Here is a 15,153-nt window from a genome sequence, read left to right as displayed (position 1 = left end):
TCCCTCTCCCTCTCTCTCTCTCCCTCTCTCTCTCTCCCTCTCTCTCTCTCTCTCTCTGTCTCCCCTCTCTCTCCCTCTCTCTCTCCCTCTCTCTCTCTCTCTCTCTCTCTCTCCCTCTCTCTCTCTCTCTCTCTCTCTCTCTCTCTCTCTCTCTCTCTCTCTCTCTCTCTCTCTCTATCTCTCTACCCCTCTGTGTCTCTGTACTGATGTTGTGGTCCCAGTTTACGTGGCACCCTGATCTTGATGACCTCTAGCTACATGCAGTACGCAGAGGAACTGAGGCACCTGATGACATTTCCTACCACACCATCACAGCTCTGAACACACACACACATACACATATTCAAATCTCATTATTTATCATTACCCATGAGGAATCTCACTCTGACTCCTGCCACTTTCCTACAGGGGGCGCCATTAGTAACTCCACTGCATTCATTATTAGATTACAACTTATACGCAACCCCCTCCATCAATCTGCTCTCCCTTTCTCTCATCACCCTCCCCTATTGCTGTGTGTCCCCCCCCTTCCCCCATCTCCCTTGACTCACCCTCCTCTTCCTCCACCCTGTCTCTCCCTTTCTCCCCCTCCCAGCCTCCCAGCCTCCCAGCCTCCCAGCCTCCCAGCCTCCCAGCCTCCCAGCCTCCCAGCCTCCCAGCCTCCTCCCCCTCCTCTCCTCCCCATTGTCCTGTGTCTCTCCCCTCTCTGCAGCTGGTGCTGTCATTGTCTATTGGTTGGTTGGGGGCTTTGATCAGCGTATGATCACCATCAGATCAGGTGTGTGAGTGTGAGTGTGGGTGGCTGCTCACGTGGGGGCAAATGCTAAATTGACCTGTGGTTGGTTCAGGCAATTAGTCTTTTCCCAATTAAGAACAGGGGCTGTTTTGTCACAACAGCCTGTACCTCTTTGTGTCTGACAGCAGGGAGAGAGACCAGGGCCTCTCTCTCTCTCTCTCTCTCTCCCTCCCTCCCTCCCTCTCCCTCCCTCTCCCTCTCTCTTCCAGCTACAGGGGGCGCCAGTCGCTATTCCGCTGCTGCCATGGCAAAGCTTCTCTCCCCTCCTCTCCTGTCTTCCTCTCTTGCTCTCTCGCTCTCTCTCGCTCTCTCTCTCTCGCTCTCTCTCTCTCGCCTCTTCCCCTCCCCCCAAGCTCCACTCCTCCTCTCCCTACCCCTCTCTCTCCCCTCTCCTCTCTCCCTCCCTCTCCCTCCCTCGCTCCCTCTCCCCCCCTCTCCCTCCCTCTCCCCTTGCCTCCCTTCCCCCAACACCCCTCCTCTGTCTGCCCCTACCCACTTCCTCCCTTCTGTCCTCCTTGCCACTCGCTCTCTTTTCTGCCCTCTTCTCTTGTCCAGCCTCTCCCCCCTATCCTGTCTTTCGTGCGCTGTCTTTCGTTCTTTCTGTCTCCCTCTCCTCCTCTCTATTCCCCCTCTCCTCTCTGCTTTTCCTGTTTCTCTCCTTTCTTACTGGATCTCCTCTCTTACTCCCCTTTCCCACTCCTCCCCTCCCCTCCCCCAGCGCCTTTTGCCACCCCTTCCTTCCATCTCTCTCCCTGTCTCTCTCCCTGTCTCTCTCTCCCTCTCTCACTTTCCTCCCCTCCTCTTGCCTCCCCTCCCTTCCCCCCTTTGAAAGGCTGTTAAGCGCTCCTTCTGCACACAGCACTGCAGATGAGGCCTCCGCCTCCCCCACAATGTGCCAGGCCTCTCTCTCCTCCAACCTCCCCCACCACTCCTTCCCTCCCTTCCTCCCTCTCTCGCTCCTTACAACAGCATAGCAACACTGTGTAGCCAGCCAGGGAGAGTATTTTCTTGCTCTCTCTCTCCCTGTCTCTCTCTCTCACTCCCTCCCTGTCTCTCTCTCTCTCTCTCTCACTCCCTCCCTGTCTCTCTCTCTCTCTCTCTCTCTCTCTCAATCTCTCCCTGTCTCTCTCTCTCTCTCTCTCTCTCTCTCTCCCTCCCTCTCATAAGAGGGGTAATTTCCCTCCATTTTAGATTTCTCATCCCAGGGCAGCAAAGGAAGGGATTAGAATGAAATAATTGGATGTAAAAATACATGTATTGAGCAAACACAGCGGATCTCATTCAATTTGTCTAGATTGGTTGGAACAGTGCAACTCAGTGGCTCCATCTTAGCGAGCTTTGATTCATACCTATTCTGGGAGAGTGTATTTCATCTAATGGTGCATCTCAGGAAAGGGTTAATAATGTAGAGTTCTATTTCTAACCAAGGCTTTTCCACACCAGCTATCTAATCATGGGAGTCCATTTGGTGTAGCCGTCTAACGTGGCTGCAGGAACACGTGTGGTAGCTCTCTCACAAACACATCATGTATTCTGTTTCATCTTCACTCAAAGCCCCTCAAATCCACTCTTTGTGCACCTGGAAAATGGGGATGTTCATACGTGGTTTTCAGGTTGTCAAAGGTTACGGCAACTACCTGGTCACGGAGAATGCACAGTATTTACATAAGGTCGGGCAGGTAAAGCCATACAAGCACGGTCATACTAAATAGAAAACTTAGAGGCACAATCTGTGACTCAAAGGGGTTAAATCACTGCCAACATTAAAATTTGTGGATTAGACAATGGAATTCATCTGAACGGAGAGATAGTCTAACAAAGACGACACCACAAGACAACTAAACGTTTTCTATTGTTGCTCTTTACAGGCGTGAGGCCGTTAGTATATAATCCAAACATAGTAATTGTATTCTCAATTGGCAGTACAATTTCCACCTCATCATTGTCTCGTCTCAGCAGTACAATATGGCCCTGACCTTGTGGGGTTACATTGTAAATGCAACATGGGGTATCCCTGGAGCTATTTTAGGCTTTGCAAGAAACAAATCTTTCATGACAAGCCTAACCTTGATACCGGCACAATGAAGGGTCAAGGTGCGTGTACATTCTGTCTGTGGAAGGAGAGTACTTTATGTGATGAGGTGATAAACTGTAGGTGAGGCACACTGCACACATGGACTATATGGCAGTCTGAAGACTTTTTAAAATGGACTGACAGGAAAGGAAAGGGAAATTCAGCCGTACAAGAAGGCTTCTCCAAATCAATCCTGAGCCCAACGCACTAACAGCATCTTCAGGCTGAGATGATCTTAGCCCATAAACTTACACGTCCACTAAGATCATCTAAATGGACATAAAATGCTTTTGCAAAATGAATCCTGACCTCTGAAATGAAATGGTCTATCTAGGTACACCATTAATCAGCCTGAATTAATAAGTTATGTATGTGGTGGAAATTAAAAAACATTAAACCTTTTTATCACTATATACAGCAAATTACAATAAACCACAAAGAAATACAAATTAAATTGAAACGCCATGAAAGCTAGCTTACCAAATTAGACGCCTTTGGGGCATTCTAAATTTAAAATTGATTCCTTCCTTGCAGTACCCGTCGTGGCTCTTTACATCGCTGGCTGCTGGCCAGGCTTTAGCGTCCCTGAACACAGAAATTATTCCTGCAGCTAAACACTACAGAATGCAGTGCATTTCATTAAATTCAGTATCCGGTGCCAACACGTCAGGGTGAACTGACACATGGGAAGTGTACTTTGCTATATTCCCTATAGGAATACTGATGGGCCACGGTTTTGACAGGGAAAACACGTTTAGGCAGTAAAATGCTTGTGAAGTGTGTTTTCACAGGAAGGAATCATGATCATCATCATCTTATTGATCAGCACCAGGAATTCCAAGAACATCCACCCATTCAATCTTTAAATTAAGCTCGTCAGTCCCTTAAACAAAGTGCACGTGTTTAGCTTGAATAATAACGAGGCCTGGTCATGGTTCTGTGAGAAGCACAATTACAGCACTTTATTGTTCAGAAATGCTTAAGTGAAAAATGAAACCATAAATCAAATACACACAATTCAAAGATCACAAATTAAACACAATGGTCTTTTTTTCTTTTTTTTGTTGTTGGAAAAAAAACCAAAAACAGCTTTCAGTTGTGTTTCAGTATTCGGTTGTTGTCCAGTCTTGTGGGGCAAAGTTAGATCAAGTTAAAACTCTAAGAAGAGACAAAGCAAGTACAGTCCAGGCTCCTAAGCACAGGGCTGTGTATCGGTTGGTGAAATGCTCCTTTACACCCACAGAGTGAGCGGTCAGGCGTAGGGGGGAGCCATTCTTCCTTCAGCGGAACGGAACTTATTAACTAAAAAGGAAAATAAAAATCTAAACAAGTTAACAGCAAAAACCAAAAAGATCAAATCTGTTATTTCATTTTCATTTATATAGATATATTATTTAGCAAAAAAACTAGGTTTTTGTTAAAAAATAAACTTAAATATACAGGGAAAATACCAGCCACCAAAGCGACACCTATCGTTAAGCATACCAATGTAGAACATATGAGGCTACCTTACACACAGGTAATAGCAAATATTTAATGGTACATGAAGGGCAACGTCTGTCCAAACATGTCTAAAAGACTGTACAAATTTACAAGACCTATACCAGTATAACTGCATGAAAAAATGAAGGATTATCTGGTCAGCTTAAAAGCTCGTTAACTCACAATTCAATGTTTTAAGCCACATGTTCATTTTTCAGTGGCAAACTCAACATTAATAACTCCTTATTTCAATGTAATAAAGTACGTAGAAGGCAAAAACAAAACATTTTCTATTGTTTGGTGTAACTTCACGTCCCTCTTGTATCGGTAACCCCATCCCTCCCCCCTTCTGATCGGGGGAGGAAAACTCAAACTTTGTTCGCAAATCTTTACATCCATCCCGACTGCGGCTCGTGCCAAACACCTGGAAATGTCACTGGATGGCTTGTTTTGAGTGAGAGGTCAGAGGTCCTTCCTCATCGCTCCCCCCTTCAGAGATGCCCAATGCAAATGGGCAGAGTCCTTCAGATGAGGAGAGGCAGATTTGTTGGCATGGATCAAAACTTCGTCTTTGTCCAACTTTGTAAGTCTATTTGCCATTTTCAGTCAGACTTGCTGTTTGCCCAGTTGGGCTGCGTCTCTCCCCCTCCGTGCAGACGATGGTACAAATTTAGGAATAATGATGGGCAGAGTGTCTCTTGCTTCAGCGGTCTGCCTTCCTGAGGTCTCTGTGGGCCCAAAGCCGTTCTCTACGTGCGCGCCCTCTTCCTCGTCATCCTCGTCGTCTTCATCGTCATCATCCTCGTCGTCTTCATCGTCCTCGTCGTCCTCATCGTCGTCGTCTGAAATGTCGTCTAGATCTGAAACGATCTTGGCCTCCATCCTCAGCTCCACTGTCTTCTTAGATCCAATAAACCGTTCGTTTCCGTGTAGACGCACCTCTCCCTCTTCCTCCGTCTGCTCGTCCTCGTCGCTGTCAGAGTCAATGGCAATAGGTTCAGAAAGGTCTAGAGGCATTTTCTGTGGTAAGGTGCTGTTGATTGTCTTGGTTTGGTCTCTGCTGACCCTGTTAGGTTTGGTGACGGGTCGTGTCTTTCTCTTTGGCGGCGGGGCCACACCGCCGTTAGCAGCTATGAGCTCCCTGCGTCTCCCCAGAGCCTGCTCTGACACACCTATACAGGTCCTAGATGTCCTTGTTCTGCCTTGTCTGCCCTCAGACACCCCGTCCTGGGTGAAAGACAGGTTGTGACTCAGTTTGCAGAGCTCATGCATACTGAACCCGAGCAATATGCTGGCGCTTTGCGTTTCGCATTCCTGTGCGCATTTCCTCCTCCTATTGACAAAGTGGCTGGAGATGTCAGACTTCCACAGCCACAGATTGGCTGCCAGCTTCTCTATTTCCTGCCGTTTGGGGTATGGCTCTCGGTTGAAGTATTTTGTTAGAAATCCCTTCCTGGATTCATACGACTCGTTCTCGTGACCTTTGGGGTCAAGAGCCAGGACAACCGGCTCGTCTGGATTTTCTACAAATGCAGAAGAACCGTTGCTACCAAGGGGGTACGCTCTTTCCCCAGGGGGCCCGGGCCTCCTGCGTTTTGGTGGACTCGTGTCAGAGCCGTCAGAATTGGCCCTTTTGAGGGCGCTGGTCTGGCCCTGGCCGGCCCGAGAAGTATGTGCTGTCCGGCTCTCCTGTCCGTTCTGGGTTTTCCCAACACCTCGGCAATGCACCAAGTGCAGGGTGATGGTGGAGGCCGTCATGTTACTGGTATAGACCCCTAAGCAGTGAATACACTTATAGGTCAGTTTCTTTTCTACAGGATGGACAGTCTGAATCACCTGGTGCCTCTCTCTCAGGTGGTGGGCCAGTGAGTCTGATATGGGGCCCTTGAGGATGGAGAAGCAGAGAGGACAGAGGGTCTTGCCCACGTCTCTTTTGTAGGGCACAGTTGCCTGTGGGAGATTCTTGTTAGGAGCACTGTCAGCCGCCCCTGAAGGCATCTTGGCAGGGCGCTGAGGCAGTAACCTCTTGCCTGATATTGGGGAGGCAGACATGGACGATGACACAGAGGTGTTGTTGTTCTGGGCATGAAACGCCACCGACTCCTCCGGGGCGTCTCTCATGTTGTAGGTAGTAACAATCAATTGAACATTCTTAGGGTTACCCTGCTGCAAAGTGAGGTCAAAGGTCAAGGGGGAATCCGTACGCGGGCCGACGGTCTCGTCCGGATGAGAGAGCCGCATGTGCGTCACCATCTTCTCGACGTCATTGAAGGTAGCGCGGCAATGCGGGCAGGACAGCCCGTGAATCAGCATGTGATTTAGCAGCGTGTCACTGGGGAGATATCTGTTGCAGTAGAGACACTTGCTGGTGAAGTTGTGTATTTTCATGATGTAGTTGGCTACAGCAGGCACCTTCTCTGCTTTGTGCTCCTTCTCAAAGTGAGAACTATACACATTCTCTGGGAAGAGCTCATTACAAATAGTGCAAATTTTCCACTTTTGTGTGTACGATGTGCCAAGGACTGAGGAGCCACTTTTCTTAACTGAGGCAACAGTAGTGGCTGCTGCCTGGACGCGAGAGCCCAGGGGGTTGGATTTAAGTGAGGAGGAGATTGAACTCCGCAGGCTGCCAGAAATTAGCTGCTTTGCTGCATGCGACTGCTGGGGCACTGAGACCTGGGCGTTCCCCGGTAAATTAACCCTCACCTGCTGACCGCCGATGGAGAACGGCTGCGTTGTCCCCGACTTTAAACTTAGTCCTTCGTGTTTGATTCCTGCCAGGAGACCTTGGGAGTTGAAGCCCGTCTTCGAAGGAACGACAACCCGACCCAGCTGCTGTGAGGCCGGAGACCTGGTGGTGGCCATGACCGCTCCTTTAGGGCCCATCCCGATGATGGTTTTGTCTCCTAGAATTTTGGGAGGAACCATGATGATGGGTTTGGGACGGGGAACGACCACGCTCGTATGCCCGATCATGGCGGTGACCTGGTAGCCGATCCGCTCGTGGTCCTCGATGACGTGTTGTACAAGAGCCTCATAGGTCCTTGGCACAAATAAACACTTCTTGCAGTGAATCTGGTTACTGGTGCCACTGTTGACATTGTTTGTGTTGTTACTCTCTGTACTCCCCGGGCCGTTCCCTGTGGCTGCTGCTGTGCCGCCATTTTGAGTATTTGTTTTTTCTCCTGGTTTCACCAGATATGGCTGTGCCACGTGCTGGAAGTGTTCCCTGTAGATGTGCTTTCGCACAACATTGTACAAGGGGTCCCTGTATGTGCACTTCTTACAGTAGTACACCGCCTGCTCCACGTTGTCCCCGCTCCTCTTCAGCATCCCATCCTTCATCATCATCATCCCCCCGCTCCCGGCCGCCATCCCGCCGTGGCCCTGCCGCACGGCGGTGTTAGGCATGTGAAAGAGTTTAATGTGCGTCTCCAGAGTCTTCTTGTTGCCATTGTAAGTGCAGTAGGGGCAGTTGAGCAGGATGTTGTTCTCAAAGTCCTCACTGTGGACATTGCGAAAGTGGCTCTTGTAAGCAGAGAAGTACTTGGATGAGAACACACAGCCGGAGCAGCAGAAAGGCTTTGATCTATAGTCCTGCAAACACACAAGAAGTAAGGTCAGACTTTTTTTCGGTGCATTTTCTCCATACAACAAAACAGATCATTCCCTACACATAATAAAACCAACAATAGTGTGTGTGTGTGTGTGTGTGCGTGTGAGTCTCACCTGGACTTTGGTATGTGACGGTTCCCACATGCACACATCATCCCATGTGGTGTGCTTAATGTACACTTCTGGGGGGTTGTAGTCTTTATAGTCCTATTGAAAACAACAAGAATCAATATTTGATGACAAAACAAAGCAAGAATAAGCCAACAGCACGCTCGTTGAAAGATGAACCAAAGTGTTCACTGTGCTCTGCTTGTGAAGTGGATGTCCCACTCTCTGCTCTGTGGCCCCTGATAGAGGGGAAACAGCTTTCTGGTGAGGTGTTGTGCATGTAAACCGGTTTCCATAGGGAGACAGAGAGTTGCTAATAAGCATGTTTCAACATTAAGACATGTCATTTCATTATTATTTTAGACTTTAGAGTCCAAACACTAAATGGTTCTGCAGGCAACAAGACAGAAACACCGTCCTCTACATCTGCTCTGTTCTCTGCATCCATCTGCCAAAGTTATTCAGAGAGCAAAGTGCCAGAGCCATTTGAAGAACTGGACTGCACTGCTCACTTTGTGCCGAATTTGCTCCCAAATTTGCATAAATAGCCATGTGCTGACATGACACATATCCAAGAGTCATTCTGAAACCTCCACAGTGTTTATTTGAGCGGAGCCATTAGCAGAGAGGCAGAGAGATGCAGTCATGGTGATCTACATGCAGAAGTCTGTGCACGCTCACCTCTAGGTGATCTCTACAGAACTCCAGGCCGATGTCTCCCAGGACCCTCTTGACATTTTTCCTAGCTTTCCGCAGACTGCCCAGGTTATTGACAGGGAGCTGGAACATTCTGTCCACGTGGTGAGAAGAGACACATAAAGCATAGCATCAACAGGTGTTATGGTTACACAGCAGGAACAGTGTGACGTGAGAGGGAAGCCGTATCTGTGGTTTGCCAGGCGGCGCTGTTTAGATACAGCAGCCTTGGCTCAGCTCGGCTGTCCCGGCACAGCCAGATGTGTGCAACAGGTTCGCACACATCTGTGGCTCGTCAGTCGTTCACATCAGTAGCAGAAAACACTAATGTTCTGGTTTACCTTATTGAGCCTAAATGACTCTTTTACTACAGGACGGAGATCTGCAGCAACTGAGGGATCAGACATTTACAAAGCTTCCATCTCCATAGAGGTTTATGTCATACATGCAAGCAAAGACTGGGCTTCCAAAAGAAAATCACAAGCAACATTCCATAGATCCATGATGACGTCAATTTAGATACAAAGATTTGGTTAAAGCCAAACGGACTCAAGCTCATTTAGGCGACCATATACTAAACAGCCAAAAGAGGCAAGACATTCAAATCTACTGCTCATCATTTCATTCATTAAATTATTTTGGGGATCATTTGTGCATTTTGAACCTCTCTTTACTGTTTGTTTTGATTTGTCCTGACCAGACCTCACTTTGTTCTTGAGCTAAACAAAAGGTGACAAACAGACACTATAGAGATCTGTGTCTCAAACTAAAATGCAACTTCAACATCCTTCAATTGACGCGTCTGTGTCAGCTTAATTAAGAATTTCATTTACTAGTCAAAAGAGGTTGGCCCGACATCTTTACTAAGCTTCATTTGGTAAGGTCAAAGGTCATTGAGCCATGATGACCTAGAAGCAGTTCAGTGACAACAGTCCTCCACCAGCACGCCTCACTGTCGCTCTAGAAAACAAATATGTGTTGTTCTACCAACTGTTGGCCTACTGAAGAGCCACACGCACGCACACACACTGAACCTGACTCTCGTTCTCACTTCCCTGCCTGCCTGCCTGCTGTCTCACATCAGGGTGGGCTGGTTGGCCGTGCACATGGCAAAGAGACACAACACACTTCCCCTCTCCATTCAATCCCTTTCCTGCTTCCTCCCATTTCTTGTAGATGGCGCTAGAGAGAAGGGCTACTCCATTATGTAAGCTTCCCTTTACTCTGCCTGCCCCCTTTTTCTCCCTGCCTCGCAATACCATCACAGAATGGCGCCTCCTATTGAGTCAGCAGCAGCCCCTACAATATGTCTGCAGTGGAGAAGAGGGGAGGGAGGGAGAGATGTTGAAAGGGAGGAAGGGGAGGGACGAAGGGGAGGGAGAGTGAGGAAGGGGGAGGGTGAGGGTGAGTGAGTTAAAGGAGAGGATGGGGGGGTAGATGGGAGGAAGAGGGGGGGTGGAGGGGAAGGGAGCAAGGAGTGTGAGAGGATAAATGAGAGGAAAGGAGAGGGCAGCGAGTGAAGGAAGTGGAGGGGGAGGGGATGGGGAGACGGGGAGGTAGGACAGACAGACAGGCTCAGAGGGGAGGGGAGGGAGGGGGGAGCAGACTGGGTGGGGGGGGGGGGAGAGAGAGAGACAGAGGGTGAGAGAAAGAGGGGGCGAGGGATCCACACAGAGGGATAGGGGGTGGGAGGGAGGAAAGGAGAGAGAAAAGAAGAGCCATGCGAGGCCGAGTGAGAGGAAAGGGAGGGAGAGAAGGAAGGAGAGGGAGGAAAGGCAAGAAGGAGGCTTTGCTCAGCCCTTCATCTCAGGCATAAATAAGGAAAAAGAGACTAAATGAAGGCCCAGAAAACCTTAAACACCTCCAAACACAGATGATGTCCTCCACGGGGACATGATGACCTGTGTGATCAGAGAGCTGCTCCTGTCTACATGTATGCATCCTGCTGCACAATAGTGATGTTACAGCTGGTGGGGGGAGGGGGGCGGGGGGCTTCTGTGGACATTCACGTTGCTATCTTAAAAGTTTGAGATGTGTAAAACGAGTTGAAAAGTGTGTGTGTGTATACGTTTCCACACAGATTCGTACTGTGTGTGTGTGTGTCACTGATTGAGTGGGTGTGTGGTTGTTATTGTTGTTGCTGCTGCTGCTGACCAGGTGACAACCCCCTCATCACGACACCGGGCTGCCAGACGATTATAGTTTACAAACTTCATATCTGATGATCGCCATTGTTGTATTTGAGGTTTATAAACCCGTGGTTGTGAACAAGTGGAAGCTTCGGACTAAACTCGCTGCACTTTCACGTTTACTGCATTTCTCTCAATGAAAACGTGAGCTCGTAAATGTACGTAGTCGTGGTTACAGATGTGCACCAGCAAACATACCCGGCGGAATTATTGTTGCTGCGAGTCTCATCTCCGATCAACATCTGGAAAGATCCGGATCGATAGCTTTAGTGTGAAGCTGCTGCCACTGACAAAGAACTGGGGACACACCGCGCTACGTTAGCATGCTAGGCTAGCCGAGTCGCACCACCAACAACATGGCTTTAACAAGACTATGGCTGCTGTATGTGTTCACTTACAACACGTGAGAACGGCTCGAAACATGATAATTCCACCGCACGTTTGGAAAAAAAAGATGTCACCGATATTCCGGTTACGCTGAAGCCTCTTAGACGAGACAAACACATCGTTTAGCTCCCACGGCTGCTAAGTTACCTCGGTTGTAGTTCACCGTCACCCAGCGCATCACCGCAGGTAGCCGAAGCTAACACCGCCCCGCTTGCTTTGAGTCTTATTCCGAACATTAATGACAGACAAGTTTACCTGCTTTCACATCCAGCGCTCCCCGTCCGAGTCAAACGTGTCCCCTCAGAGTGACACTTTCACTTCTTTTTCCGGGCAGGTTTCTCTCCGTTATGTCGGTCCAGGTGACGACGAGCTCCGGTGGTGGAGAAACAGACCGAACAGACCCGTCTCTCCTAACGCAACTCTTCCTCGCCGACTCGGGCTACGCTTTCCTCTCTCCGGTCGGCAAACGAGAGGGGGGGTGGAACAGGGAGCCACAGCGTCTTACCGGACCATTTAAACCTCCATTCCGTGTGGTGTTGGCGGCGGACGCGGCTCCAGACGCTGTGAAGTACTACCGGCGTCCCTCCTCTGTCAAATAATTTGCCTAAACTCTGCCTGTGTGTGCGGTTGACGCGCTGCCCATTCTTTTCCTCCTGACAGACAATACACACATCCAGCCTAGAAACTGCCCTATCCAAAATGGCGCAAATAAAAGGAGCGGAAGTGACATCTACTTGATTAGCATAAATAATCTCATTGTGAGACCCTCGCGCGCTACAATACAAGTCTTGATTGGTCTGTTTACCAATTTGCCCAATTAATTCGCGTTCTAATAAAAAAATTAAAAAAACACCGTCCCTTCTCTGAATGGCTTCGTGTCTCTCGTTTTCTGTGTCAGTCTGTGGGGTAAACAAGACGGCGGAGCAGTTTACACATTTGGCCGACAGCGGGCGTCCTCCTGGAATGGGATGCTCAGCTTTACGCGCATGCGCCGTGTGGCTGCATCTGGTGGCCCCTCAGCCCAGCCCACTCCACTTCGCTCCGCAGAGGGGTCGGAGGCACACACTGCCTCAGTCAGCGTGGTGTCTGCTGTTAGACAGGTAGGGGGCGCTACACCGGGGCTGTTTAAAGGGCCAGTAGTGTGTTTTGACTGATAGACATTGTTGAACAGCTTCTTCTTTTGATTGATGTCTGCAACATCGTCGTCATCAATAGAGGCTATCTTCATCTTGTGTATGTGAGCTGCTTTTATTATCCTCAGATGGATAAACCTAAAATCTGAGGCGACCCTCGTCATCATCATGAGACAGGGATGCCCTATGTCACCCTAGAAGCCCTCAAAGGTCAGCTTCCTTGTCAATGACAAATCACCTGAGAAAAGCGGAACGTGGACTTTGTGTTTTGCACATTTTGCACGTTTTTTGTTCAATTTCTCCTTTGATGCTAACAGATTGAAACATGGCGTCCTATCTTTTGCATATCAACAGCAAAAAAATGTACTATCTGACAAAATAGAGCCAACAACTGCACATGTAAGCAAACATTTTAAACAGTTTATTCTATACAAAAACAATCACAGGCCTAACAGTTGAATGTGTTAATGCTGAATTCAGTCGACTCTCTGACACTATGCACTGTTCTAACTACATACAGGAGGATGACGGGAATGTAAATCACTGGATTCGGCAGCTTTCCCCCGTTATGTCGTCGCAAAGAGTGTGATCAGTCCTTTCACAAATGATACAATCTCATTCCCTCCCAGTTTGGACTCTCCATAGACTCGATCCACAAAGGTGATTGGTACCTGTTAGAGGAAGAAGTAGAAGATGACTTAGTCTACTGCCATTACACTCAGGTGAAGAACGCTGTAATACTACTAACAGTATAATACCACTACAATAACAGATATGACGAAGAAGTAACCAACAAAGGAACAAATGAATGAATGAATGAATGAATGAGGCCTCACTTCTCCGATGGAGTAATTGAGCTGCCTGGCACGGACGATCATCTCCATCTGAAAGACGTAGCCTTTGGATACGCACCGCTCCACCAGGCTCTCCAACACCTTCTTCTTGTATAGCCTGGTGTTAGTGAGACATGACAGCAGGTGTGAAAAAGCAGAAGCATACAAATACGTCTCAGCGTCACCGGCAATGATTTTGCTGTGAGAGCCTCTTACCTGAAGCTCCCCGTGAGGTCTGAGGCAGCAGGTCTCAACAACACTTGAGTCAGAAAGTTGGCTCCCCGGCTGTGAGTTAGACAGGGAGACAGATGAGAGAAAGGAAACTGTAGCCTCTATCTCCGGCCTGTTGTCGTCAAAACAGACAGTGGATGGACAAGTGTAAATTGGAGTACAGTGTTGGTTTGTAGTCACCTGATGAGTTTCCTGCGCAGGTCCCAGCCGTATACGCCTCCGTTCCCTCCGTATCGAGTGCCAGACACCAGATCATAATCACCTTCCTTCTGCATTCTATCAACAAGAGGAAACACGCTTCATTCAGTCAAATCAATCAAAGTTTAATCACTTTGAGAAACAGAGATATCCACAAAATCAGAAGAAAAGAAACTTAAGAGACTTACGCTATAAATTCTGGAATGAATTTCGGCTGAAAGCAAAAACACAAAGCAGCATTAATTACCATGGTGACAAAATCTACAATAATATTTTGCTGTTTGAATTGCAATCCAGCCATCCAGCATCCAAACAGTGACGCTCCACTTACATGATGAGAAAGATCGGCGTCCATTATGATGATGAAGTTCCCTGTGGCGTGTTTGATGCCGTGGACGTAGGCGGTGCCTTTGATGAGAAACAAGAGGTCATCAGCAGCCATAGGACCTTCATTACACCGGTGGTTATCAATACTAGTGAAGATCACAAGAACAAGATACTTCACCTGCTCTGATTACACTCTCAGACACTTACCTAAACCTAATTTCTTTGCTCTTGGTCGCAGAATCTGAAACACGAGAAAAAGAAATGGAGCTCAAGATCTGCTCTGCAAAGACCTACGGTAGTATATATGACATTATCGATAGCTGTGATTGGCTATCAACAGTTAGTGAAACTGATTTTGCTTTAAATGTGCCTGATTGTTATTAAGTAGCAGTACTTTGTGGGATTATTACTGTTTCTTGACTTACAATCTTGTCCCCTCCATAAATCTTCTGCAGTTGTTCTGCCACCTCAAGGGTTCCATCTGGGCTTCCGTCATCGATGACTATTATTTCGTAATTGTATCCACTGTAAACAACAACAATAATAAATAAGATAAATCTTGTTATTGCCGGCCTGTCACTCTCTGAGTCCGGAGGTTTAGTGACAGCTCATCGTTGGCTCCCATCGGAACACAAGCTAACGTTAGCTCAACAGTTTCGATAGTGTCTAAAAGGACAAACCTTTCGCCGAAATATTTCACCAAAAGCCAGATTATCAGAGGCAGGTTCTCCCGCTCATTGTAGGTGGGCAATAACACGGAGTATTTGTCCTCTTTGTCCCGGTTTGGTGGTGAAGTTTTCCGGCTTGCCATGTCTGCGTGAATCCGATGAATTCGGCGTGAAGCGACAACTCGATTCAGGTGACTTCCTGTTCATTTTTTTCAAAATAAAAGTCTTCCTTGTTTAGGGACATTGACGAATACTACTATATTAACATTCTGTAAATTCTCCAAAATGTTCCTATGAAGATATCGTTATTCTTGGGACCCCAAAGAATATGGGACTTTGAGGTTAACAAATATCTATCGGGAAGAGAAGAAATAATTAGATTAATGTAATTGATCAATATTTGTTTTGAACGCATC

General features: G+C 47.9%; 2 protein-coding genes across 2 annotated transcripts; both read right to left on the bottom strand.

Annotated features, from left to right (window-relative positions):
* Nucleotides 1–3,799: 3,799 nt before the first annotated feature.
* On the bottom strand, nt 3,800–12,035 carry adnpb (activity-dependent neuroprotector homeobox b). The gene is made up of 4 exons (XM_076163404.1): nt 11,603–12,035; nt 8,757–8,865; nt 8,082–8,174; nt 3,800–7,949 (listed from the first exon to the last, which is right to left on the bottom strand). The coding sequence occupies exons 2-4, from the start codon at nt 8,862–8,864 to the stop codon at nt 4,959–4,961; spliced, it is 3,192 nt and encodes a 1,063-aa protein (XP_076019519.1). The 5' UTR covers nt 8,865; nt 11,603–12,035; the 3' UTR covers nt 3,800–4,958.
* An 845-nt stretch (nt 12,036–12,880) lies between these two features.
* dpm1 (dolichyl-phosphate mannosyltransferase subunit 1, catalytic) lies at nt 12,881–14,933 on the bottom strand. The gene is made up of 9 exons (XM_076163405.1): nt 14,750–14,933; nt 14,495–14,594; nt 14,277–14,310; nt 14,074–14,150; nt 13,931–13,956; nt 13,725–13,820; nt 13,530–13,598; nt 13,317–13,431; nt 12,881–13,151 (listed from the first exon to the last, which is right to left on the bottom strand). The coding sequence occupies exons 1-9, from the start codon at nt 14,878–14,880 to the stop codon at nt 13,047–13,049; spliced, it is 753 nt and encodes a 250-aa protein (XP_076019520.1). The 5' UTR covers nt 14,881–14,933; the 3' UTR covers nt 12,881–13,046.
* Between the last annotated feature and the right edge of the window lie 220 nt (nt 14,934–15,153).

This window comes from Genypterus blacodes, unplaced genomic scaffold, assembly GCF_046128005.1.
Source record: "Genypterus blacodes isolate CSIRO-AG114 ecotype Tasmania unplaced genomic scaffold, CSIRO-AGI_Gbla_v1 ptg000131l_1, whole genome shotgun sequence".
Lineage (NCBI taxonomy): Eukaryota > Metazoa > Chordata > Actinopteri > Ophidiiformes > Ophidiidae > Genypterus > Genypterus blacodes.
This window is presented reverse-complemented; position numbering and strand designations above follow the sequence as displayed.

What these genes read in the sequence shown, in the direction of transcription:
- adnpb (XM_076163404.1), bottom strand. Translation starts at nt 8,864, where the DNA reads ATGTTCCAGCTCCCTGTCAATAACCTGGGCAGTCTGCGGAAAGCTAGG. An exon ending in TCTGTAGAGATCACCTAGAG is followed by an intron (nt 8,175 to 8,756) that starts GTGAGCGTGCAC and finishes TGTTTTCAATAG; the next exon opens with GACTATAAAGACTACAACCC. An exon ending in CGTCACATACCAAAGTCCAG is followed by an intron (nt 7,950 to 8,081) that starts GTGAGACTCACA and finishes GTGTGTTTGCAG; the next exon opens with GACTATAGATCAAAGCCTTT.
- dpm1 (XM_076163405.1), bottom strand. Translation starts at nt 14,880, where the DNA reads ATGGCAAGCCGGAAAACTTCACCACCAAACCGGGACAAAGAGGACAAA. An exon ending in ACGCCGATCTTTCTCATCAT is followed by an intron (nt 13,957 to 14,073) that starts GTAAGTGGAGCG and finishes TTTTGCTTTCAG; the next exon opens with CCGAAATTCATTCCAGAATT. An exon ending in TCAATTACTCCATCGGAGAA is followed by an intron (nt 13,152 to 13,316) that starts GTGAGGCCTCAT and finishes TTCCTCTAACAG; the next exon opens with GTACCAATCACCTTTGTGGA.